The sequence below is a fragment of the Drosophila bipectinata genome, chromosome XL, assembly GCF_030179905.1.
Source record: "Drosophila bipectinata strain 14024-0381.07 chromosome XL, DbipHiC1v2, whole genome shotgun sequence".
Taxonomy (NCBI): Eukaryota; Metazoa; Arthropoda; class Insecta; order Diptera; family Drosophilidae; genus Drosophila; species Drosophila bipectinata.
In genome coordinates, this window is record NC_091734.1 from 2,556,689 (window position 1) to 2,584,180 (window position 27,492).

Consider the following 27,492-nt stretch of genomic DNA (forward strand, 5'->3'; position numbering starts at 1 on the left):
CGATTTCCGTAAAGTTCTCGATTTCTTGGGAATCCTTCTCCCCATAGAACGTGCTTTTTCCATAAATAACATCCCTATGGGATATTGGTTACGAATGATATCGCCTCCCCTCACTCTTTCATTCCTTCATTCACCCATTGAGTCACTTAATCATTCCACCAATATGGCCAGCTCTCAAATTACAGTTATGTGCCTGTTGGGGGGGGACAGATTGCAACCACATTTCAGCTTGATAATGGTATGGGTTACACCTCTCAGGCCCCCCGGCCCGCGAAACCCTTTTTTTTTTGGCCCCCAAGAAATCGGGCCAAGTTCCCTCCCCATCTTTATTATTGTATCATGCGGTGAGTTCGTGTTGCTTTTAATTTTAAATTAAGGCTGCTTTTTTGAGGCTTTTTGTTTTTGGGGCCCGCTTCTCCTGACTTGACTTGGCCTTTTTATGGGCACTTTCGGGCTTAAAAAAAAAAACCAAAAATGTTAAGTGCGTTGTCATTCCCGCGGACACGAGAAGCAAGTCAATGGAGTTCCAAGCCCGGTTTCAGGCCCTGATTGAAGTTGAAGTTTTGACCAAACATGGGCCTGTGATGGATGTCAGTAATTATTTTTGTGGGGGGTGTTATATAAGCTGGGTTTTTAAAAGGCAGAAATAGTGGATCCTCTCTTAAGCGGACAGGGGGTCGGAAAAAGGGGGTCTATTGCTAAAATTTAGGAAATATATACATTTAAAAGTTATTTTATTGCATAAAATATATAAAAAACACAGTTTTAGATTGTCTTTTTTTTCCTATAAGCCGTCCTTTAAAAGCCAAAAATAGTTGATCCTCTCTTAAGCGGACAGGGGGTCTTAAAAAAATGTTACTTTAATCGAAAATAGGAGAACAGTATTGCAGTTTTAGACATTTTAAAGATTATTTTCGGTTCAAATACATATAATGCTTAGTATTATGTTTTATTTTTAGTACAAAATCAAGAAAAGAAAAAAAGAAACATATGCCTGATCCTCTCTTAAGCGGACAGGGTTCTTGAAAAAGGTAAATATACCCAAAAATGCGAAAAATTATTATATCTTGAAGGTTTTTTGCTAAAAAGATACAATATTTATTTATTATCAGCCTAGTTTTTAGTGAGAGAGGTAAAATAAAAACGATCCTCTCTTAAGCGGACACAAAAAAATCACTTTAATTTTTGGGAATAATATCAAAATATTACCCATTGTATTACCTAATTGCAACCAAGTTCCCACACCCCAGAAATTACTTTCGAAATCAAAAAAAAGACATTCGGACAAAGAGGTAACCGTGTCTCGGACCTTTCACTCGGCCAAGTGTCACGTCTGTCACAATCTGGCCATTAAACACCGACGCACCACGCCCCTCCAGTCCCCGCCCCTATACATATGTTATATATACCGCCAGGTATCGGAGGGTATCAATATCGTGGCACGTAAGTACGTGAGCGGGCGCACGAACCTTTTGGATTTATCTCCGCATGTTGCAACAACTGGATGGATGCAACTAAAGAAAGCACTCAGTACCCTTTTCACTCAAGGCTCTCTCTTCGCGAGAGAGAGAGTTTCGCAATTTCACTCAAGGCCAAGGTCCTCTCTCTCTCTGCTGCTCTCTTTCTCTCTCAGTCTGTGACTCTCTGGTGGCAGCAGCTGCTCCTGTTTTGCAACTTCCTTTTTGGTTTGTTTCCTTAAAAGAACGGAAAAGAGTGGGAAAAGGGAAACGAGAAAGATTGCAGGGACGAGAGGGTGGCTAACAGAGGGGGTTGCAGCTTCCTTTTATGTCTGGCTGGATATTACACAGAAAAAAAAAACTCAAGGACATCAAAGAGATGAAAGTCTTAATGATCTTTAAAAGATACAAGATACAAATGTATCTTTTAGTGCAACCTTTTATAAAAAATAAATATTTTATTGAAAAATTGCAAAATCAGTGATGAAAAGGAATCCGTGTGGAAAGTTCTGGAAAACAAAAGGCAGATCGACGATCTCGGGACCCCAAACATCCCTGAAGTTCTATATTTGGACGAAGACTAGGCATCTGTTTTGTGTTTTGGAAAATAATGTCCATTCGTCACGTAGACAGGAGAAAAATCATCGAGAGTTACTAAATATAGATGTCTTTCGGTAGAAATCTTAACAAAGGGACAGGCCCGACAAAATCGTAAAAAAAAGAAGAGATATTACAGCTTTCTAAAGAAGTTGTTAAATTTTGATTAGTCATTGGGATGTTTTTTTGTTTTGTAATAAATAAAGATCAATAGCTATAGTCAAGATATATGCCTAATATATTTTATGATCGTTTTTTATTAGGTTTTTCCAAAGTAATAACCATTTGTTGGGTCTTTTTCCCTAATGAAATCCTATAAATTAGTGTTATCTTGGGGGACTTGACTTATCCATTATATGTACAGCGAAAAACGATCTTGAAGAACATTCTAGGCACTTGAGGATCTCCCCCTCATAGACACAGACATTTCATTTCTGAAAATTAAAGGCCAGTAAAGATCATGTTCAATCGACTATATATATATAATTAGGTGGAAACACAGAGTGCACAAGTGCGGATTGTGATATGGTATGGTATGGGTTCCCCTTCTGCATTCCAAACATGGCCACTTTTGGATCCCAAGTTGTGGCGAAGAATCTCCAAAAGAAGAAAACCCGCTTGGCTTTCAATTACCAACTTGTGGGCTTGGCTTTTGAAAAGATTGGGTGGCGGAGGGTGGTGTTGGGTGTATCTATAGCCCGATCGGTGGTTGACAATGCGAAAGCCTCGTCTCCACCACTCTCTTTCTCTCTCTGGCGAAGAATCTTGGAGTGGTAGAAGAGAAGCAGCAGAAGAAACGCACAGAAAGAAGTTGAATGCCCTCGTTTTGGTTTGGTTTGGTTCCTCTAAAAAGAACAGGAAAATTTTTAAATCAAACTAAGAGATCGAAGCTTCAAAATACTCTATTTTTGAAAAAAAAAAATTATTTTTTCTTAAAAGGGAGACGAGCTTTAGACCTTTTTCTTTGAATTTCTAACCTTACTTTCCTATAAAATATTATTGTTTATATTTCGTCTTAAAACTAGCATACCCCTTGGAGTTGAAAGGGTATTAGGGTTTTATAAAACCACCTAAGAAAGCATACCAAAAATGCCAACGCCAGAAATCAACTTGGCAGAAGAACAAAGCAGAAAAGAGCTGAGCTCTGTGGTTTTGTATCTGTATCTTTGTATCTGTATCTGTGAGCTCGTTTGTTTTCTTTTTTCAAGTGTTTCTGTTGTTGTTGTTTCTTTTCAGTCACGTCACGAATAAAATGCCTTACCTGTTGCTGGTTAAACAACAACAAGAAAAAGTTGAGGTCAACGTCGATAACCGATTGCATCGATAACATCGATTACCAGGGCGCCGGCGAAAAGGATTCGCTCTCTAGACGTTCTAGCCCTAGATATTAGCCCTGAGCCCGTTGCCCAGGTAACCGGTTCTCTTTAAGCCAACTAACCCCAAGAGTCAGGCAAGAGAGTTGGCCAAATAACTCCATGCTAGTGATGGCAGATTTGTCTAAAAGTGAGATATTTTAATATTGGCTTTAAAATATTTGTTAAAATAAGAGTTAAAAAGGCTTAATGTGTTTTTAAGGACTAAGTTTTTGAAGGTTTTAGTTTTTTTTAGAAACTTTAAACTTTTAAGATACAAAATTATCAGTTTTTTAGATATATTCCTTTATAAAACATACAAAATATATCTCATAAAGCTAGATATTGTATTTTTGAGTTACTTTTTGTTTAGAACTAGTTACTCTTAGAACTAGTTCAACAACCCTGGCTTAAAACCCTTTGGAATATATTTTTCAAAAAACCTCAGTACTTTTGCTATCATTTTCCAGTGGCTTATCTATGGTCTTGACCCTTGGGTCCCTAGAAAAATAGACAAAATAGACATAGGCTCTGGCTGGAATCAAGCCAGTCTTACAGCTCTCCCGCTCTCTTGAGCTGCGCTCTCTGCGCTTTTTTTTCGGGAGGGGGAGACTCGCTCCCTCTCTCTCTTTTTTTGAAGGTGGGCACGTGAAACGAACGGAAATGGAGTCGCTTCAGTATAAACTTGGCATCTGCTGGCGACGCTAATACTGGATAATTATTAATCATATTTTTATTCGTCTCATAAATATTACCGATTTGTAATTTGCGTGACGTAATGCCCGCCCTAACAAACCGCCCGATCGCCCCAATCCTCTGGCCGTTGGTTAAGGTCTTGGGGCTATTAGTGTTGGTAAGCCTGCCAATTGTAACGGTATCGGGGATCGAGTGCTACGTATGCGATACCAGCGATACGGATCAGCCGTTCCAGTGCGGTGAATGGTTCGAGCGTTACGACGAACCGGACATCCAGCCCCAAAACTGTTCCAGCGTCCATGGGGCGCAGTTCTGTGTGAAGCATGTGGGTCGCTTCGAGGGCGGTATCGGTGCGAAGCGCTTCTGCAGCTCCAAGGATCTGGGCAACTATTGTGATTATGTCCGGAATAAGGGCGATCGGATGGATTATCGCAGCTGTATATACACTTGCGATACGGACGGTTGCAATGCCGCCTCCTCTCTAGTTTCGGGGGGCAACGGTAAATGGGGTGTGGCTGCTGTTGTCGGCCTTCTCACTCTCTCGCTCTTTGCCCGTCACTAGGCCGAGTGGGAGAGTCATGGAGTGGGGGGGAGGCGTAGAAGAGCACCCAGACAAAGCTTTGTAAACACACAAAAAAAAAAGCCGCATCACAAAATATTTTTTTTTTGCATAATATCTAAGTTTGTTAATTATAAGTTGTAACACACACATACACACTGTTAGTATTTTAAGAAAAAAAAAAAAAAAAACAAAAGAAAAAAAAAACTCGTATAAATCTAACCTGCAAACGATGTTTTTATTTGGGAGTGGAACGAAACAATGATTGAGCGAGGAACGAGCGGAAATGAAACAGCAGGTGAGTTTGGGGATCGATTAGCGAGAGAGAGCAAGAGATAGAGATTGTAAGCGGAGACTGAAAGAGAGGATGAGATAGAGTAAGAGCTCTGTAAGCCACGCTTGCGCAATTTGAGCTTTTTTTCCAAGACGTTTGAGTTTGAGGTTTTTGAAAAGGTTTTTCAAACTATTAAGAAAAAGTCTATTAAATATTATATTTAAGATTTTCTAAAGTTATAAAAAATTAAAAAAATATATGTTTAACATATAAACCTCTTCATATCTTGAAATTTTATTAAAAAACCTTACCTAAAATAGAAGAACTCACCTTGTACCAATCGTCGCCATTTGATCTTCATGACATAGTTTTATAAAATCGTAGCGATTTCCAATTCCCCGCGGCGATTCGCGGTCACCTTTTAAGAACCGACCGATACAACTCAAGTGACCTCCGATCAATCGAAATCGGAATGGGAATTCGAATTGGATTTGACATTCTTTTCATTTGGCAATTGAACGAGATCATTTAAGCCAGCTCAGCTCAATTTGCGGCTGATTGATTAAGCTCAAAGAGAGCGCAACCTGTCCGTCTATACTCCCTCTAACTGCGGACAAAGCGGACAAGGCGGACAGACGGACAAGATGGACAGTTGCGTAATTGTCTAAATTGAAAGCGCCTTGAGGCGCTATCATTGGGGCATGCGACACTAATTCGTGCTGGGCAACGATCTCTGTGACAGCCACGCCCCGAAAATTGGGAGGTTCTTGGGAATAAGTTCAAAGATCATAATGATATATGGGGTATCATAAGTAACAATTGTATGCTTTGATTTTAGGTGACAGATCTGTAGATTTTTTTTTTCCAGAATTTAGAATCATATTTGTAAATACTTTTAATCGTCAAATATGTCGATTCTTTATCAGCATTTCAAGTGTCACCTTTTTTGCCCTGTCTCTCTCCTCTGACAACAAAAATATTCCATTTTTTTCCCTCTTATTTAATATTTTTAATAATACAGATAGTAACGAAGGTTGATGGAGAGGTGTTATATTGTTAAAAGTCATTTAAAATGTATCTGATGGTAGGGTCTTAATTCATCAAAATGATATCAAGACTATGATTTTGTTTTTATCAATATGAAATCATCATTATAATCTCACTCATGTGATTTTTAATTTATATAACATCGAAGCAAAGCAAAATCATAATATATATATTTTTGGATTCTGAGAGGGAGGATTGGGAGAATTTTCCCAACAGATGTTCAAGGTCATTGCCAAGAGCGAGTCTATAAATAACCATTAAAATGCAGACGAAATGCATTTGGAAAATTCTCGTAAATTTCCAGAGATTTTCGAAACGTGTGCCACATGCTGCAACCAGAAGTCGCAGTCCAGTGGTAGAGGAGAGGTGAGTGCCACAAAATGAGGAAGAATAAATAAATATAGAGAGTTATAGAGAGATATAGAGAGATATGGCCAACAACCCCCGAAGAAAAAAAAAAAAAGAAATCTCTCTCGACAACCCCATAAAATTTTCAGACTGAAAAACGTGTTTAGATTCGGAATGGAATATCCCGGAAAAAAACACACACATTTCCAGGCTGCTGCGTCATGTTTAGTCCTTTTTTGGGGGTGGATCTCTCCCACCCACGGGGCAAATCCCTGAGAGAGTCACCACTCGCGAGCGAGAGAGTGTTATCCTTTGTTCCTGCTTCCTGATATCAAACAAAGGACTTTTCGCTCAAAACCAAAAACATAAAAAACCACTCGGAAAAGACTCGAAATCGAACTCGAACCTGACCTACGTTTTAAATATTTTTGCGTCATTCGCGGAAGCTCTAGGATTCCGAAAAAAAAGAGATGACGACACAAAGGACACAAAGGATTTGGCGAATTCCTTTCGTTGTTGCCGGAAAAACGACGCATCGAAGGTCGTTCACTTGGGAAAATTCCATCTTTTTTGGGGGTGGCTTGTGCTCTTATCCTGCCGAAGGACCTTTATTTTGACTTTTTGTTTGAGATTTTTGATTTGTTTTTAAGGACATTTATAGGTTTTGGTATATAGGGCCCTGTATTTATGGAAAATAGCCTTAAATATGAATAGAATTTTATTAAAAAGGGTCTGAATTTATGAAGAAAAATTCTTAATAAATATTTAGATTATTTAGTCATGGAATATCTATACTGAACCACCTTATAAACCCCTTAACTATTCCAAATCTAAATCCCATGAAAGGAAGTTGAACAAAAAAAAGAGGAAAATATGGAAAACTGTTCCCAAATTCAAATGAAGAAAATGAGATGCCCGCTTGAACTTTTCTAAATTGCTAATAAATCGTTATAAATTGTGTCTTGTGTCTGGTGGCTCATAAATATATATACATATATATATATAGTATGTAATGTATAATTGGTATAGCCGCCAGTTTGGCCCTAGCCCCCGTGGTTTACCTCCAGGATCCCCGAGTTTTTCGGTGTCTGCTGCTAATCCGCACAAATTAAATGCAATTGAAATAAATTTGCATGCCAAGAGATTGGAAAATGTATGCAACAAGTGTCCCAATTGCATGCAATTTATTGGCAACAAATTCCCAGCCAAGGCACAGGGCATTCTAAAATCCACCTCCATCTCATTTTTTTATTTAAACTTTTTTTGTACTTTTTTTTGATTCCCAGGCAGCTGCAAAAGTTCAAAAGTGTTAATTGTCGCATCAATTTCGATAATTGGAAGGTATGTGTGTGACAATCAGAAAGAAATACGAGGGGAGGATACATATCTAAAATCGAAAATTTCTCTCCAAAAAAACAGGTACAATAAAGGTAGAAAAAAAATCTACAAATTTATTTCGATTTCTAAATGGGATCTTTTAAATGTTAACGGTCATTCACCAGTGCGGGGGTTAAACAAAAAAAAACTTAAAGAAATATATAAACAATAGCCAGAAAAAAAATCACAAAAAAAAAAATAAAAAAAGACAATAACCAAAAAATGGTTAACTTGTTTTTGTTAAAAGGAACTATAAGATACCCTATAATAATTATTTGTATAAGGGTTTTGAATGATTATTAGTTCTATAATACCGAGAACATATTTCATTTCTTTAATATTTTTATACATAATATTTTTATCAAAAGAGACAACCTCCCTCGATAAGAAAATAAATCTTAAAAATAAAAGAAAGGGCAATGACAGAGCGAGCTTAGCACATTATTTATTATTTGATATATTCGAAGAGCTGGCTTTCGGCTTTGTTGGGGCTTTTTCTTTCTCTTTTTTTTGTTGTTTTTATTATATCTTTTGTATATCCACCTCTGTGAAAAAAAAAGTTGAAAAAAAAATCCAACAAAAACTGAAAGAAATCACTTGATATGCAGACTGCGATCCAATCGAACTGATTTTAAAGAAAAAGGAACAAGAACCAAATCGAGTTAAAGTTCTGACAACAAAAATGGTGATCTTGGAAACCCAACAAAAAAGTCTAAAGCACTGGAAAAAATTAGGGAATATAAAAATATAAAAGATATGTATATGGCCTTTTGGTCTTTGAGAATTATCAAGTTTCTTGTAAGAATTCCTTAAAAGTAAAGCTATTATTAGATTTAAAAAATCACTTCCCTAAAATTCCTTTAAAAACTCTGTTAATTTAATTAGCAATCTTAACGCATTTTTGTTTTCCGTGTCGTGGTGACAAGCCACAAACCTGATCTCCGCAAACTCCATTTGATTTTAATGGACTGCCAGTGCTTTGAATGTTGAACTTTTATTTTATTTTATTTTTTTTGTCTCTTTGGCTCTGACTGAATTCGATTTAGATTTTAGCCATAGCTATAGCCGTGTCTATAGCTTTGGGTTTAGGTGGCTAGTTGGGGGGCTTTACCTGGTTGGCATTGACCGCAAACTATCAAAGCGAGAATCTTGTCAGAGCGACAGATGGATGTGTGGACGGGAGAGACTAGAGACTAGAGACACGAGACTCGAATGGTTATTACCACTTTTGGCCAAAGGCAGGTGTCATAACTAGTATTGCCATTACACCTAGTATTGGCCAACACAACTGCCAAAAGCTAGTGCCAAATGTGTCGAGCCGAAAAGCCACTCGTACTAATTGATTGCTAAAGACAGCTGTCGCAGTTTTTCCACAAATCTATGGAGAAGCCCCCCAATCCGCTATCCGGGGGATAACAGCTAAGAAAATCGGTCCAAATACGGAATTGGTTATGACAGAGCTGGAATGCGTGAATGTTGAGTATTTCTATTCACTTGTCAATTCTTTGAATACTTTTTTAGGTGGTATAACAATTTATTTAACAAGAAGATAGGAGGACTAGACGAGCCCCTTGCATATACATCTCTCTGTCTTAAGCGGTTACTAAAAAATTAAAAAAAAATCTTGTTTAACAGTTTTGTTCTACGATTTTTAAAGAACTTTATAGAAAATCGATACACAAACCATTTAAGCCATTCCGTTTAATAATCGGATGAGAATTGGCCAAGATATGGGTATAGCTTGGGGCCACATGCGAAAATCATACTTTTCGAAGGGATCTCCCCACAAAAAGGGGGAAAAAATTTGAAAAAATATTTCGATCCAATGTTTTGATGCAGAATGATGGAGAATCGAAATACGAATCATTTAAAACAATCCGATCAAGAATCGGATGTGAATTGGCCAAGATATGTGTATAGCTTGGGGCCACATGCGAAAATCCTACTTTTCGAAGGGATCTCCCCACAAAAATGGAAAACAATTTTGAAAAATATTTCGATCCAATGTTTTGATGCAGAATGGTGAAGAATCGAAATACAAATCATTTAAAACAATCCGATCAAGAATCGGATCAGAATTGGCCAAGATATGGGTATAGCTTGGGGCCTCATGCGAAAATCCTACTTTTCCAAGGGGTCTCCTCACAAAAATGGGAACAAATTTTGAAAAATATTTCGATCTCATATTTTAATGCAGAATGGTGGAGAATTGAAATACAAATCATTTAAAACAATCCGATCAAGAATCGGATCAGAATTGGCCAAGATATGGGTATAGCTTGGGGCCAATGCGAAAATCCTACTTTTCGAAGGGATCTCCCCACAAAAATGGGAAAAAATTTTGAAAAATATTTCGATCCAATGTTTTGATGCAGAATGATGGAGAATCGAAATACAAATCATTTAAAACAATCCGATCAAGAATCGGGTGAGAATTGGTCAAGATATGGGTATAGCTTGGGGCCACATGCGAAAATCATACTTTTCGAAGGGATCTCCCCACAAAAAGGGGGAAAAAATTTGAAAAAATATTTCGATCCAATGTTTTGATGCAGAATGGTGGAGAATTGAAATACAAATCATTTAAAACAATCCGATCAAGAATCGGATGTGAATTGGCCAAGATATGTGTATAGCTTGGGGCCACATGCGAAAATCCTACTTTTCGAAGGGATCTCCCCACAAAAATGGGAAAAAATTTTGAAAAATATTTCGATGCAATGTTTTGATGCAGAATGGTGGAGAATCGAAGTACAAATCATTTAAAACAATCCAATCAAGAATCGGGTGAGAATTGGTCAAGATATGGGTATAGCTTGGGGCCACATGCGAAAATCCTACTTTTCTAAGGGGTCTCCCCACAAAAATGGGAAAAAATTTTGAAAAATATTTCGATCCAATGTTTTGATGCAGAATGATGGAGAATCGAAATACAAATCATTTAAAACAATCCGATCAAGAATCGGATCAGAATTGGCCAAGATATGGGTATAGCTTGGGGCCTCATGCGAAAATCCTACTTTTCCAAGGGGTCTCCTCACAAAAATGGGAACAAATTTTGAAAAATATTTCGATCTCATATTTTAATGCAGAATGGTGGAGAATTGAAATACAAATCATTTAAAACAATCCGATCAAGAATCGGATGAGAATTGGCCAAGATATGTGTATAGCTTGGGGCCACATGCGAAAATCATACTTTTCCAAGGGGTCTCCCCACAAAAATGGGAAAAAATTTTGAAAAATATTTCGATCCAATGTTTAGATGCAGAATGATGGAGAATCGAAATACAAATCATTTAAAACAATCCGATCAAGAATCGGGTGAGAATTGGTCAAGATATGGGTATAGCTTGGGGCCAATGCGAAAATCCTACTTTTCGAAGGGATCTCCCCACAAAAATGGGAAAAAATTTTGAAAAATATTTCGATGCAATGTTTTGATGCAGAATGGTGGAGAATCGAAGTACAAATCATTTAAAACAATCCAATCAAGAATCGGGTGAGAATTGGTCAAGATATGGGTATAGCTTGGGGCCACATGCGAAAATCCTACTTTTCTAAGGGGTCTCCCCACAAAAATGGGAAAAAATTTTGAAAAATATTTCGATCCAATGTTTTGATGCAGAATGATGGAGAATCGAAATACAAATCATTTAAAACAATCCGATCAAGAATCGGGTGAGAATTGGTCAAGATATGGGTATAGCTTGGGGCCACATGCGAAAATCATACTTTTCCAAGGGGTCTCCCCACAAAAATGGGAAAAAATTTTGAAAAATATTTCGATCCAATGTTTAGATGCAGAATGATGGAGAATCGAAATACAAATCATTTAAAACAATCCGATCAAGAATCGGGTGAGAATTGGTCAAGATATGGGTATAGCTTGGGGCCACATGCGAAAATCCTACTTTTCCAAGGGGTCTCCCCACAAAAATGGGAAAAAATTTTGAAAAATATTTCGATCCAATGTTTTGATGCAGAATGATGGAGAATCGAAATACAAATCATTTAAAACAATCCGATCAAGAATCGGGTGAGAATTGGTCAAGATATGGGTATAGCTTGGGGCCACATGCGAAAATCCTACTTTTCCAAGGGGTCTCCCCACAAAAATGGGAAAAAATTTTGAAAAATATTTCGATCCAATGTTTTGATGCAGAATGATGGAGAATCGAAATACAAATCATTTAAAACAATCCGATCAAGAATCGGGTGAGAATTGGTCAAGATATGGGTATAGCTTGGAGTCAAATGCGAAAATCCTACTTTTCCAAGGGGTCTCCCCACAAAAATGGAGAAAAATTTCAAAAAATATTTCGATCTTATTTTTTGATGCAGAATGATAGAGAATCGAAATACAAATCATTTAAGCCATTCCGGGCAAGAATCGGATGAGTATTGGCCAAGATATGGGTATAGATTGGAGACCATATGGTAAACCCACATGTAGGTGGGGGTTTTGAGTAGATCGATGAAGATTCTATGCACGGATTATTTCAAGTATTCAGATTAATAATCGGTTAAGAGCTGATAAAGGCATAGACATTATAGTGTGTCATATGAGTCTCATTGTTTGGTGTTTTGTTTGCTAAACTTTCAACCAACAATGTTTCCCCTGCACCTCATAAATAGGTTATCGCTGTTTGTATCTCGACTTTGCTGTTATCAACATGTAATATCTTATAGGATATTTTTATGGTTTGCGTAAAAAAACAAAACAATTGAGTTTGAAACCACACATATCTCAGCTTCTGATAGTGTAAACTTTCAATCCCAAAAGCTAGGAAAACACTTTCGAAACCACAGCGGATTGTTTTAAGTGGGTCACCAAACCGCACTGGGCCACGCCTACGCCCCCCCAGAAAGGTGTCTGGTTGGGTTGCTTTATAAACACACACCTATAACATATATTTATTTTATTTTTTTTTTTCCCAAGCCAAACACTAAAAAAACGTAAAGTTGTCGGCCATTTTAAGCTTGTTGGGGTTTTTTTTCACAGAAATGTCTGAAAACCTGTTGGGTTTTAACTGAAAATGAAACAAAGCCAAGTGTCTCTTAAAAATAAATATATATTTAAATGATCATCTACAAAAAAAAAAGAAGTATGCATAAAAAAAGCACAGGCATTAACGACAGAATTCTCGAAAAGCAATTAATTTCCTAGCTAGTTACTTGGAGTGCATAAATTATGAATTATAGAGGGGTTTTTTTTTTTTTTGTTAAACCGCTAACGTGGCCATATCCGAAGGTTCGGTGGTGGGAGTGGCTGGGTGTCGTTGATGCAACAACGGTGCATCCACAGTATCGAGACTACTTATGTCCGGATAGCGGGGCTTCTGCGATGAGGATGATGTCGGAGCACCGATGTCTCGATAGGCGTTGATGTCGTTGTCTTTCTCCGGATTGGGAAACTCGCTGGCCAGGTGATAGATCACCTTTTTGAAGAGGAACTCGGAGAGGTTGGTGCGCAGGAAGAACAGGAACATCCAGTTGGAGAAGTTGCACTTGTCAATCACAGCAGCCAGTTCTTTTTCATCCAGACGGCCCGGCTTGGCCCAGTAGAGGGACCAGCGGGTGAAGGTTAAGCTGGTAAGGAAAAATGAAAATAATAATAAAAATTAAATATAAGATAGGTCTAGTAGAGAGTACTAAGCTTTTATAAAAAGTAACAAATTTAAATCTTAAAAGATAAGACAGTTACAAGTCAAGATACTCAATTGGCGGACAAACGGACACACGGACACTCATCATACCTCTTGGTAAACTTAATCATAGTTCATGTACTTACTTTCTGTACAAACACAGGGTGAGTAGTCGCCAGATAAGGCCCAGAACGGTGACAGTCAGCAAGAAGGCATACCAGAACCACAGAATCGTATATATCTTTTCGTTCATTATATTCAAGGCCATTACACAGAGCGTATCATGATCCTGTAGCGAACCACCGGCACCATATTTATGGAATCGGCACTTGGTTACCTTGGGAAAGACAATATCCAGGACACTGAGCTCCTCGGACCAACGTCCCTTGACGGCCTTGGGTCCCAGATCCAGAAACTGTCCGCCCAGGAATCGATTCGTCCATGTGATCTGTAGCAGTAGGTTGACCAAATTCAGGAACTCGGTGAAGACCAAGTGAGCGCCCCACGACTGATTCAAACGCATTCGATCGATCATTGTCCTGCGGATGTCCTTGATCCTCTCCTCCGCCTCGGCCATGGACGGGACATTGAGCTTACCGATGCGTAAGCTATCATTTTTCAAATACCTGGTCAGGCCGACCATTTTGAGGCCGAATACCAAGGCCTTAACTCGGCCGCCCTCCCACTTCTTCCACAGAAAGTGCGGAATGTAGAAGCAGAGAGCCTGGAAGAACAGGACGAAGGGCACCCACTGGTAGTAGGCGTGCCTCTTGATCTGATCCTTGCTGGCATCGTAGTGTCCAATGCCAGGCGGTTCACTGCCCGGTTTAAATACTGTGTGATTCAGATCGCGAACCTAAAGAGGATGAGAGGTGTCAGCAGGTAAATATTTATGTTTTATTGTTGTGGTGACCCCTCCATGATCCTTTGTGGTGACCCCGATCGATAACTCACCACCGTGAAAGTGGGCGTAAAGAAGCAGAATGTGTTGATGACCGGCGCTATAACTCCATCCGAAATGCACTGGATATGCTCACCGATATACTGACGCGATGTGATCAGCAGGGTGGCCACCAGGAGCATTACGAAGGTCCATCGGTAGTGCAGCTTGAACACAAAGTTGTCGATCACCACCCGGGTGATATCGAACTTGAGGTACTGCCTCACCGAACTAAAGGTGTTCAGCATTGTCGCTTCGCTATCTGTTCGACCCTATGCACGATTTTTTTGTTCTTCGATTTGGCCCGATTACGTATTTTTGTGGGTCTTAGGGTTTTCGGTTTTATTTTGGTTGAGGTTTTGTCCGCTCCGCATGCGGTGGCTAACTCCTCGTAACTGCAAGGCTCGTAACTACCAGTGATTCTGATTCTCCGGGTCTCGTTTCCCCGATTCTTCACGCTCCGATTTTAAGTTCTACGTTCTCCGGCTTTCTGGGCCCCCTTATCGGGTTTCTCTTTCTTGACTTTTGTTTTTTTTTGGCCAGGAGAATCGGCCAGATCCCGAAGAGCCAGCACAACTGACTTGAAATACGATAAGATAGCACCCTAAACGCTCTGAAACGCCGATTCAGCAGTTAATTGAGTTTAGTGCAGAGTTGCCAAGAGGAGTCTATGGGTAATATGAGTAGTACTACACTGACAAGAAAAATGTATATCCTTTTGGAAGCTACAACAAGATTTAGACCGTCTTCGGGGTCACCATTCGGGGTCACCATTTTAAGAAACTCTTTAGAAAAAAGGTTTATCAAGGTAAAAGTCTATTTCTATCTCTGTTGTGAGGTTTTGAGGATAATAGTATATATTTTTTCCAGTGCATTGGTTGGCCCTCTCTGGAGCCAAAAGTAGTTTCGTTATATTCCTGGTCATTTTTCAATTTGTAAATAAATTCATAGAGCAACGTCATGACTTGGGCTCGTGCCGATTGAGTTAAAATAAAGAATCAACTGGAAGCTATATAGTTCTCTGATTACAAATATGAAGAGCGTGAATACAAAAGGGCCCTCGACTTCCCAGGGTTTGTCTTATCGATTCGTTTTTATTTTGATTGGAGGCTATGGCAGGCCTAAAGATTTTAACTTGCCAGGTGTATGGGTGTTTTCAATGATTGGAAATGAGTAAGACTCCCCCGAAAGACGAAATCTAAATTAGAGATCCGAAAAGCCTTTTCACAGAAAACAAAGACCCAATGAATCAGTACAAATAAATAAAATGAGTCAAGAAATTCCTCAAGAACTTTTCAGTTATGGCTAGTGAAAGTTAAATAAAGGTTTTTGGTTTTTAGAGATCTATTTTTACTTTAATCTTTATTTGATTCATTCTGGTTTATCATTCTTCTCGTTTCCCATTTAGAAATTCCAGCTTCTGAGTCATGTATTTGAGGAAGTATTTCCGCTTTAATCTGAAGCTTTGCTCAATTGTTTCATTTCTATTTTTTTATTTAAATTGCGAATCAATTTGATAGATGGCACAGACTATGCTCTTATATATATATATATCTGGGTATATTGACCCAGATCAGTGCCAGACAAATATGTTCTTAGGTATCCACTCTCTAGACATATTTTTTCTAGGCTCTGTGTCGAGTCTTTTGAGGTTTTCAGTTCTTATGATGGATTTACTGGAGTGTTTGCTTTGGCTTGATAGCGCCGCAAGGTTTTACAAACATTGAATACACTATGGATTTAAGAGGTGGGTTATGGGCGCTATGTTACTCCTACACTGAGAGAAAATGTTTATCATAATAATTAAATAAAAGTTTCATACCCCTAATCAAAAGAAAACATTATAAGGTTTTCTCTAATAAATAAAGTATCTAGTTATACCTTTAGTTTCAAATTAAATCTACATTCTTTCAGTGTATCTTATGTCGAAAGTATTATATATTTTTCTTTGACTGAAGACAATCTTATCTTTCAGTGCAATCCCCTGGTTCCGTTTAAAATTCACCTCCATTCCGTATTTCTTTATAGTTTTTTTTTCGGGGCACTGAACGTAAAATGTTGGACCAAGATCCGTAGTATCGTAGTATCACTATCTTTATCTGTCGCTTATCTAAATGACTTTACCTGGTATTCATATTCGTATCACTCGTATTTGGGGCTTATTACTTAAGCGGCCAAGTGGCGAAAAAAAAAAGTCAAAATAAGAACGGGGCCCCAAAAGTGCCACGATTTTGTTGTGTATTAGTAATTGCAACATTTTTAGCCGGTTGACTGGTTGCGATGGAGCTCGAATTATTTTACCGTCTAGGGTTTCGTTGGAAATGTATATATTTTTATACCTTAACTGGGGGTATGATTATTTAAGCTAAAAGTGTGCAAGCTATTGAAGTTTAACTCCAAAAAAATAACAGAATAATAGAATGTTTATCAGAATAACCCTAGAAGTCTATAAAAGGTTGGTTCAAAGCCATATAGTTTCTATGTTTCGGAAGCTATAAACTCCAGATTTGGGATGCAGCATTATTTTCTTTTAAAGAAGTATATAACTTCACATGTCCTAGATCGGTTAAATATACCCTAACAAACTATAGGGTTAGAAGCCTATTTTATTAAGAGCTTAGTATATAGTCGAACTTAATATATATAAGGGTAAGGGTAAGGGTATAAGCTTTGGTTTCCTCAGAAAATAATTCAGCTTTCTAATATTTTATTTAAGTTTTATGTCTTCTTCCAACTTTTTATGAGTTCATTGATTCATTGACTTATTGCTTCATTAACATAGCCCGGATTACCGATAAAGATATATGTATTTATTATATTTTTAAATACTTATATAAGCATTTGGCTCTTGCATTGAAATTTAAATAAATCAAACCGCAATGAAATCGAAATTCGAGCCATTCAAGCAAGGCGCTGCACACATTTTACCCTCGGCTACAGATTCAATTACCACTCATAAGCAACTTAATATACAGATGTACAAATAAATAAATATATATATATATTCAGATATTGATACTCCAACATGGGGTGGGGATATACCATATATTATTTTTTTGCATTCGTTGCAACAAACAAATTCTGCTGAAAAAGTGAAAGTGTTTCTGATTTTGAAATTTCATTGCAAAATAAGTACTAGTTCCTTGGCATTTACAAGTTTATCCATTTATGAATTACAAAAAAAAGATATTGTATCTATAAAAAAACCAGTTGAAATCCATCTGGAATTATCATTAAATCTGCGTTCGATTGGTAAAAAGTTGTTGTCCTTAAAAATAACATATAAGTGATTTTTGGGTCAAGTCTTGGCCAATTAAAATCTTAATTTGTAGAAGTCTGAGTCTCGGTTGCGGTCTTGCTAATTAATCCGATTGGAAATGAATAAAAGTATCTAAATATGTAAATTTAATATTTTTTTAATTGACAGTGATAAGTTGTTGTAAAGACAGGTGTATTTTAAATATTTTAAATATTGCTTAGATTTTTCTTAAATTACACAAATAATATTTTTTCTATTTATTTTGCTATATTCTTGATCAAATAATACTGTTTAGACCCTGTGAACTTGATTCCATGCTTTGAAGTGACGCCGCCTGGACAGAAATCTATCCAAGTATCCGTCGGATACAAAGCAAACAAACAGATAGATGGCTTGAGTGAGCGCAAATAGATAAATTATATTCGATCCGTTGCATAAGTTCAGCACCGAAAAGCTCTCAAGAGAGCCACAGCGAGAGAGAGGGAGAGAGGAAACCAATTGAGCGAAAAACTGAGAGAAGCGCATGCGTAGCCGATGTATCTGATGGATATGCCTTTTAGAGATTTTTTTGATTTTTATTTTGTGACGCAGACAATTTTCGGGGAATTTTGAAAAATGTGTTGATGTTCGATATCGTGTGAAGACGCTGACTAAGCTGAAACAATTAACTTGGCACATGCTTCGCCGGGCACCGAGCTCTCTGTCGTGGAGAGATTGACAATCTCGCAGATACAACAAAAAAAAAAAGTAGAGATAGAGATACAAAGGGGATCGAAGCACCACCAGATTGGAAAATAACTTTATCTAAATATTTACACACCGAGAAGCAGCAGCTGTTTGAAGATTATATCTCTGATTGATTTTTTAAATATATATATTTTTTTAAAGAAATTTCTCAAGTCTGTGCGAAATTTGATATATTTTTATTAAGACATCCCGTATCGCTCTGGTTATTTGTGGTTTTTTTTTTTCTATTAATAGCCACCCCGCCAGACAGTAGTTGGTTAAGACATTTGGGCCTAATGATTTTATAACTGAATTTTATTGCCTTCCAACCAGGTTGTTGACAGGTAGTTGCAAATCATTATTAATTGAGAGATTTTAGAAAAAAAAACACCTTTTTTCGCGAGAATTTACATCTCACTTGGGGCCATATAACACATAGACTAAGCCAAGATCAGTGATCACTTGTGGGCCTGGCTAACATAATAAATTAAATTCGGTCTATCGGTATTAAGATAATTTTGTTACAGAAGCCTAAAAGTTGTTATGATTTATGGTTAGCTTTCAGCACTTTAGATACTATTTTAAAGTGAAATCCAAATCCTATCTTGATCTATTTCTCATGAATGTCACTCAAGACTAACTCAAGACCTTCAAGGTTCATTCTATTCCAACTATATTATTTTAGTTATATGTATTTTTACCTTATCAATCTAATCACCCAGCCGGGTGCTACTGAAACCACTAAAACCCATCAGAGTATTACGACATCTAGATCGTTTTAATTATTTTGTACAATCGAATACAGGCACTTGAATGGCAATATAAAGTGTTATGTTATATACACATATGTACATATGTATGGTATATATGGTATAGACACTTATATGGTCGTATAGTCCGGAGATAAGCCCATGTGCCTGGGGGATTGAAATGTTTAATTTACAATTGAGATAGTTTCCGAGGGTCTTGAAAAATGGAACCCAAAGAACTATGTATGCCTTTGAATTTATGGACCCAGGGACCAGAGAACAGGTAAATTGGACAAAAGAAGAAGATGATGAAGAAGAAGAGGAAGAAGAAGAGGAAGAAAGTCCAACCTGAGAAGATCGGGTCAAAAGAGAGCGAACAAAAAGAGAAACCAAGAAACGAGTGTAACAGGTAGTCAGTCATTGAGTTTTTGTTTCTATTTCAGGGCACTTTACTCTCTACACTAGAAGAAAAAATGTATTTGTATAATTTATATTTAAATTTATTAAAATGCTTTTGTTTTTATATAAAATATATTAGTTTGTGTGTCTAAAATAGATTAGAATTAGAAATAGATTAGATTATTATTAAAGGATCAAGGCTATAAATTATATAATAAAATTTAATAAAAACCTTGAATCATTTTTAAAACTTTGTTTGATAATTTCATGTAAACCAAATTTGAATAATTTTTTTCCCAGTGCACTTAGGACCCTGAAAAGTCCCCCTAAATGTTTATTTTTCACTCCGTCCTTTTACCTGAAACTCAGGTAAGTTCTTGTACTCCGGTAATTGTTGGAAATTGTCAGGTTTACTATACAATTCTGAATGTATCTATGGAGTGTATGTGTTTGTAAGTGTATCTATGGATGTCTGGGTGTTGTTTTTTTTGTTATTTTTGTATAGAAATGCAGTGAAAGCCGTATGCTCCATCATTTTTTAAAGTCTCCTTTGTGTCGTGGCTCTCCCAGTGGTTCTCTTCTTTTTTATGATTTGTACTTGTTGTTCTTTGGTGGTGCAGTTGGCTCCAAAAAGGGGGAAGGGGGAAAAACTCCAGCATCCAACTCAATTGACAACGGGTTTCCAAGAACTTGTCGCCTCATATACATACATATGTACATATATATATTCCTGTACAAAAACAAAGCAAACTCCAGAGACTCCAAAATAAACGCGTGGAGTTTCAATATGGCAGTCTATATGGATGCTGTGAAGGGTGGCGGGGGAGGGGAGGGGTGGTAGAGGTCAGGGGGCCGTCAGGGGGGTTAAATGCAATGAGCATGGTTGCCAGATGTATGAGAAAAAGAATTTTCGAGACTCAAAAAATGTCTAAATCAAATTTTTGAAAATTTATTTCAAAGTTTTTAAGGTTTGAAATTTAAAAAAATTGTTTTTAAACCAAAGTTCTAGAAATTTAACCAAAAACCTTTTTAGGGTTAAAATCCCGTCTGCCAGATGTTCGTTGAAACTTAACCCTATTAATACACCATTTAACCGTATTATTTCATCAGTTGTAAACCTAAATAAAAACCCTACAGCTATTAAGTAATAAATATAAATAATTAAGGTTCTTGGGTTCCTGGTTTTTGTATTTTAGAGTTTCCTGGCATCTCTGAGTCATGCTCTCTCCTTTTTTGTTGCTACCCTTTTCTTTTTCTTAAACACAGCTTCACTGGCCATCCTGCTACAAGAGAGGGGAGAGATTGCCAGACCGACTGAGAGCGAGAGAAAGCTGGCTCAAAAACAAGATCCACCCCTTGGCCGAGTTACCTGTCCGAGTCAGAGAGAGAGAGAAAGAGAGAGAGCGCGCGAGTTGAGTCATTTTTGGTTCTCCACCACGCGAGCTCCCAGCGAGAGAGAGAGATTGATGGAGTGAGAGAGAGTGGACGCCGCAACGTTGGCAGGCCACAGCTCAGCCGAAAGCCGAACGGCTTGAGTTCCGCACAGTTTGAGTTTTCTATCCGAAGAGTGCGCTTAGGTCCGCTGCTGCGACGGTGTTTAAACAGCTACCTGGGCAGTTTTACACCCCTCGCCGCCCCTCCCACACGTAACTCTCTCTCCAGTCATAGTCGTCGCAGTCGTCGTTGTTGTTGTTACCAAATTTTTTTTTTTCTACTTCGCGTTGAGAGCGCGAACCGAACCGATACGATACCGCCGAGAAGCTAACGAACTATATAGCCCGAAGTCATTAACGAGATCGGAGACAGAAAGCTCTCCGGAAAGATCTCAGTTATATTTTAGTTCTGGAGCACCGCTTGCCTGTTACTACCCATTATTTTTTTCGTGTGCATTCATAAAACAGAAACTGAACCGTAATGGTCTACTAAAAAAGGGGCTTCAAAAAACCGAATTAAAAAAAAATAAAAGTTATAAAATAAAAAATAAATTAAATTTAAAAAAAAAAATTGATAAAGATACATAACGGTATTGAAAAGACAGCAAGATGTTTGATGTTTTTGGGTCCGTCAAGGGCCTACTGAAGATCGATCAGGTGTGCATCGATAACAATGTATTCCGGATGCACTACAAGGCGACCGTGATCATCCTGATCGCCTTCTCCCTGCTGGTCACCTCCCGCCAGTATATCGGTGATCCAATCGATTGTATTGTGGATGAGATCCCGCTGGGAGTGATGGACACCTATTGTTGGATCTATTCAACGTTTACGGTGCCGGAACGTCTAACCGGTGTCACTGGACGAGATGTGGTCCAGCCCGGTGTTGGATCGCATGTTGAGGGCGAGGATGAGGTGAAGTACCACAAGTACTACCAGTGGGTGTGCTTCGTACTCTTCTTCCAGGCCATATTGTTCTATGTGCCGCGATATCTGTGGAAGTCCTGGGAGGGGGGTCGCCTCAAGATGCTGGTCATGGATCTCAACAGTCCCATTGTGAACGAGGACTGTAAGAACGATCGCAAGAAGATCCTGGTGGACTACTTTATTGGCAATCTGAATCGTCACAATTTCTATGCATTCCGGTTCTTCGTCTGTGAGGCATTGAACTTTGTCAACGTCATTGGACAGATCTATTTTGTGGACTTCTTTTTGGACGGCGAGTTCAGTACGTACGGCAGTGATGTGCTGAAATTCACCGAAATGGAGCCGGATGAGCGTATCGATCCGATGGCCCGGGTCTTTCCGAAGGTCACCAAATGTACCTTCCACAAATACGGTCCCTCCGGCAACGTCCAGCGATTCGACGGTCTCTGTGTGCTGCCCCTCAACATTGTCAACGAGAAGATCTATGTGTTCCTGTGGTTCTGGTTCATCATTCTGAGCATCCTGTCCGGCATCTCGCTCATCTATCGAATCTCTGTGGTTGCTGGCCCCAAATTGCGTCACCTGCTGCTCCGTGCCCGTTCCCGTCTGGCCGAAAGCGAAGAGGTCGAACTGGTGGCCAACAAGTGCAACATCGGTGACTGGTTCCTGCTCTATCAGCTAGGCAAGAACATTGATCCTCTTATCTACAAGGAGGTGATATCGGATCTATCACGCGAAATGGGCGGCGATGAGCAGAGCGCCCACAAGCGGCCATTCGATGCCTAATGAGAAGCCTACTAAGCAACAACAACAACTACAACAACAAGAAGAATAACATTCATGGAGTAGGGGCGTGGCCGTGTGCCGTAGTGCCAGTAAGTTTCTTACAAACCTAAGACATCACCTCCACCTCCACCTCCTCCAATCTCCAGATTGCAAGACACACACACTTACACTTACACTTACACATATCTTAAGACTTAAGACTTAGCTCTAAACTATCGTTTTAATTTAGTAATTAAGATTTATCAATTCCATTATAAAAGCACACTTTTTTTGTGTAACCTTTTTTTTTTTTAAATTAGTTAATTATTCTTTTCGAAACATTTCTGAATACATTCTTGATCTTACAAACGATTTGAAAAAAAAGAGAGTTTCTTTTTTAGACAACAAAGAAGCACTTTACACTGAGAGAAATTGTGGAGGGCCTAAGAGCTAAGAATCTGGCGGAAGAATGAGAAAGAGAGAAGGTGGAATTCTTCTGGTCTTACGCGATCATTTGAGCGTAACGCTGGCAGCAGCAAGAAACCTCACAAAATGCCTCAACCGAGAAACTAAGCGAGACAGCTGCTGCGCATGCGCAACAGTCACTCTCTGTTGCTCTCTTTCTGGCCTGGTCACACTGTCGCATCCACTTAGGAGGAGGGGAGAAATCGGGGAGGGTATGGGTGGCGGGTGGGGGGAAACCAGTTTGACCAGCATTTCAGTTGAAGATTCTTTTTTGTGTTGCCAGCAGGGCAAGAGATTCTTTTCGACTTTTTATGGCTTGGCATTTCTCTACATGATACCCTATACCAAGGGTCTTTAGCAAAGGGTATATTAGTTATACAAGCAGTTGGTTAATAAAACTAAAAAACAATACTGCTTCTTTAAAATCATATTTTTTTTTAATCAAGCCATCTTTTTTTGGGTCTTATCTTAGTTATAGGGTATCTCTGGTCTTAACCTTTGAACCCTGTAATGGTCAGGCACCCAAGCTAACAAGCTCATTATTTATTAGTTGCTTTCAGGGCCTCCGATTTTCTTAGATTGCCTCGGTTTCCCCGCCAAGACTTCAACTCCCAGACGAAAAAGTCAAACTGTCTTTATATACACTTAAAAAAAAATTGGGTATTGGTTTAGAAAATGTTAGGGAATTGAATAAAATTAATCTATTTAATTTTGAAAAGTATAAACTTTAATAGAGAACTTAAAAGATACAGTTTTGAAAATATTTTACACAGAAAAGAAATATGGAAACTTTGCAAAGATATAGTCTGAATTTTGAGACAATATATGGACCATTTTAAAAAGATATGTCCAATACGCTTAAAAATACTGAATATTTTTAAAAGAATGTGTTGTGAATATGGTTTCAAAGTACATACTTATTTAAAGACTTAAGAATAGTATTGAGAGCATAGCATAGAAGATATATACTGGAATTCAAAATTTATATAAAATATATTATAAGTATACTTTATATATATTAAAAGACATATTCTATAAAAACAGAAGGTATATATTATAACCAAGTATTATGTTCCTTTCAATTTTTTATTTCTAAAAGATTTCCAAAATTTTCTAATTCAAAAAAGCATGGTTTTCAAAAAACACCAAACTACCCTATCTAGTATTTTTTAAAGAAAAGAATAGACCACAAGAGAAGCTTAAAAACAAGTATTTAAATATACATAATACCCTCTTTATAAACCCCTAATTTTTAATCCCCAACATGATATAACAATTAAGTTCAACACAGTTTTTTTCTATAAATTTTGACCTCTTTTTTTTATATAAAACGATGAGTTTTTCCTATTTTGTTTTTGGGGTCTGTCTTTACGATAAGAAAACAGCTCTCTGGGTCTGGGCCTCTGGTCTGGTCTGGTGTGTGTTTTATGTTTTGTGGGTCTCGTAATCAGTAATTCTTAAGTTTTTTTGTTGAGTTTAGTCTTGAGTTGAGTTGGAATAGCTTGGAGTTGCTCAATGTTGTATGATTTTGGGTCTTGGGTCTTGGACATGCAATGCCAATTAGAAGTTGGGCAACTAGTACGTGACAGTTTTGCTGTTGATTTCAAGTCACTTATCTAATCGAAGACGTTGAGGCATACCAGCCAGAGCCTGATAAGGTGCAAGATACAGATACAGATACAGATACGTACGTTGTGAGATACATAAACAGGCATACAACAGATGCTGTTGCCGTTGATTGGCGACAAAGTGTTGCAATTAGCACACATTTTCATTTTCAATTTGGTATTTTTTTTTTCATCCAACTTGAGCGCTCACCTCAAGATCAGAGATCACAAGATCCAGAAAACAGCCCCGGATCCGTGTAATAGTAGTCCGTAGTTTTCAATTAATGGCATACTTACTACACAGACACACTGGCACACCATTTAAGCGACCTCGACAGCTTTTGATGATGATCATAATCAACAAATAAGCGGCTCAAATGTTCCTCTTGTTTGAGTATTATTTTGTGTGTGTTCTGCCTGTCTGACCGCCAATTTGAGGTATCAATGAATGAATGAATGGACCGGCTCTGTCACACCCAGAAACCCCTCCGAAAAAAATTAAACCCATCCCCCTAGATACGAAACACGCGAAAATGTTTGCTCTCCATTCAATGTTTTTTTTTTCTATTTAATTTATATATATATTTTTTTTGTACTATACACGCATTTAATTTGTTAGACTTTAAATTATTTCCCAGGCTTTTAATTGCATTAATTGCTTTCAATTAGAAAAGAGCATTGAGTGTAAAAGTTGAAATGAAATGAGTTTATTTTCCCAGGTCATGAGTCTACATTGTATTTTGTTTTTAAATTTGTTTTCTTTAAATGTTTTTTTTAATTAAAATTTTTATAAAAAAAACTACTATTTGCCACCTCTTAAGGTTATTGTTTTAATTTCCGAGATAGGTTCTCACTTCATTAGTTATAAATGCAAAATAGTTATGAGGTGAAAATGTAGTCTTTTTATAGAACACTTCCTTAATTAAAACACCTTTAAAAAAAATCATTGTTTATGAGGCATACAGGTTCTTTATCATATTTCTTATAATCTTATCTAGTTGTCTTTTTTCAAGTGTCACTTTCCAAGACATAACTCATCTTTTCAAACACCCATGATATCTTTTTAAAGTATCTTTCAAAAAAAAAAAAACCAACCTATAATAATATTATATATTTTATTTTCTATTTCTTTATAGTTTCACGCAGCCGATTAATTAATTTGGTTAAGACGATGGATATAGAAGAGCTGTTGGGGATTTTCGAAAACAACTTGAGACGATGAAGAGGCCTTCCGAGCTAATGAACACATATCAACGAATATTCCATGGTTTATACGAAAAATAAATAACACCGTTTTGTGTTTCATTGTTTTGTAATTGAAACAAAAAAATATTGCAAAACATATGCTACAACAACAACAACAACAACAAGACACGTACAACAATACAATATACAAGAAAAACCATTTAACAATAATAATATACAAGTAACAATAACAAATACTAGCCGCTGCCAGAATTCTTAAAAAAAAAGAAGGAATTGTTTTTTGATTTTTTGTTTTATCTTAGTTTTCGAATTGAATCAAAACCAAGAAGTTCCCGACTTTACAATCTCGATCCGAACTCAAAAAATCATAATTCGAATTCATTAAAAAACAATTTTTTTGAAGAATTCTGGAAAAAAGAACTTTTTAAAAGACAGGAGAAAAGACATTTTAAACTATATACAATAAAATATACAAAAAATATACATATATATATTTTTTTGTGCAGCAACTAACGAATTGAGATATGATAGATCTATATACAACCATATATATATACATCTATATATATATATATATTTTTAATAAATATACAGACGGTTTATATATGTATTTACGAATGCCACATGCGAAGTAATATTTATTCTAAGAGTTGTGATCATTGATTAAGACATCTAAAGAGAAACAAAAAAAAAAATATATAAAAAAAAGAAAGATACAAATAAAAGCGAGGAAAAACAATAATTTACATTTAGTAAAGAAAACGCCAGCAAATAATATACAAAAAAAATATTTTATTTCAATTTTTATACACTTTTAATTTAGCAATTTTCGCCAGCAAATAATAATTATACGATTTATAATTATAATTACATTCTTTTTTTTTTTTGCATATCTTTTGTAGCATTTATTTAGTTTAGCGCAATTTTTTTTACACAACAACAACAACAAACACCCCCGAACTCATCAATAATGAAGAGAGAAAATAAATTTATTTATAAACGTATATATTTTTGTAAAAATAATGAAAAACAAAATATATATATTTAATATATGTAAGCGAATATGTGTAAGCATGGAAAAGACAAACAAACAAAAAATGAAAGACTCAAAAGCAATATTTAAAAGACAAAAAAATGAAAAAAAAAAGTACACTGCAAAAAAAAAAGTGAGACGAAAGAAGCCAGAAAGCAATCGAAAATCAAATAAAAGTGTTTGTAACTCTGTGTGTTTATCCACAGAACGAGATAAACGAGCCAAGCCCTAAGCTAAGTTTCAATTTCAATTCCATATACTTATAAATACTTACATTAAACAACAATAAAAACAACAATAAAAAAAAACCACACAAAACAAACTATATTTCTTTATTTTTTTATGATTTATCATTTCCATTTCCAAAAATAAAAGAAAACCCAAAAAAAAACAAGGAAAATCAAAGTAAACAAATGGAAAATCTTATCTATGGATGGGGAGGAAGGGGGTGCGGGTTTTTTTTTCACTTAAAAACAATTACAAACAAACTTTAAAGGTTCTGTAAACACACACCTTGTAAACTTTACTTTTCTAGGGTTCTGAGTTTTTTCATTTTTTTTTTCCTATACATTTTATGATTGGAACCCAAAACGTGTTGACTGAGTGCAAACTTTGGACCTCACGACCT

The 27,492-nt window shown here is 37.0% G+C and overlaps 3 protein-coding genes across 3 annotated transcripts; 2 read left to right on the forward strand and 1 right to left on the reverse strand.

Moving 5' to 3' along the window:
• The first annotated feature begins 4,069 nt into the window (after positions 1-4,069).
• Positions 4,070-4,883, forward strand: bou (glycosylphosphatidylinositol anchored membrane protein boudin). The gene has a single exon (XM_017243872.3). The coding sequence runs from the start codon at positions 4,185-4,187 to the stop codon at positions 4,662-4,664; it is 480 nt and encodes a 159-aa protein (XP_017099361.2). The 5' UTR covers positions 4,070-4,184; the 3' UTR covers positions 4,665-4,883.
• A 7,879-nt stretch (positions 4,884-12,762) lies between these two features.
• On the reverse strand, positions 12,763-14,723 carry Inx7 (innexin 7). The gene is made up of 3 exons (XM_017243867.3): positions 14,310-14,723; positions 13,502-14,211; positions 12,763-13,299 (listed from the first exon to the last, which is right to left on the reverse strand). The coding sequence occupies exons 1-3, from the start codon at positions 14,541-14,543 to the stop codon at positions 12,933-12,935; spliced, it is 1,311 nt and encodes a 436-aa protein (XP_017099356.2). The 5' UTR covers positions 14,544-14,723; the 3' UTR covers positions 12,763-12,932.
• Positions 14,724-20,957: 6,234 nt separating this feature from the next.
• Inx2 (innexin 2) lies at positions 20,958-27,186 on the forward strand. The gene is made up of 2 exons (XM_017243902.3): positions 20,958-22,663; positions 25,762-27,186. Exon 1 carries the CDS (start codon positions 21,471-21,473, stop codon positions 22,572-22,574), a length of 1,104 nt encoding a protein of 367 aa, XP_017099391.1. The 5' UTR covers positions 20,958-21,470; the 3' UTR covers positions 22,575-22,663; positions 25,762-27,186.
• Positions 27,187-27,492: the final 306 nt, after the last annotated feature.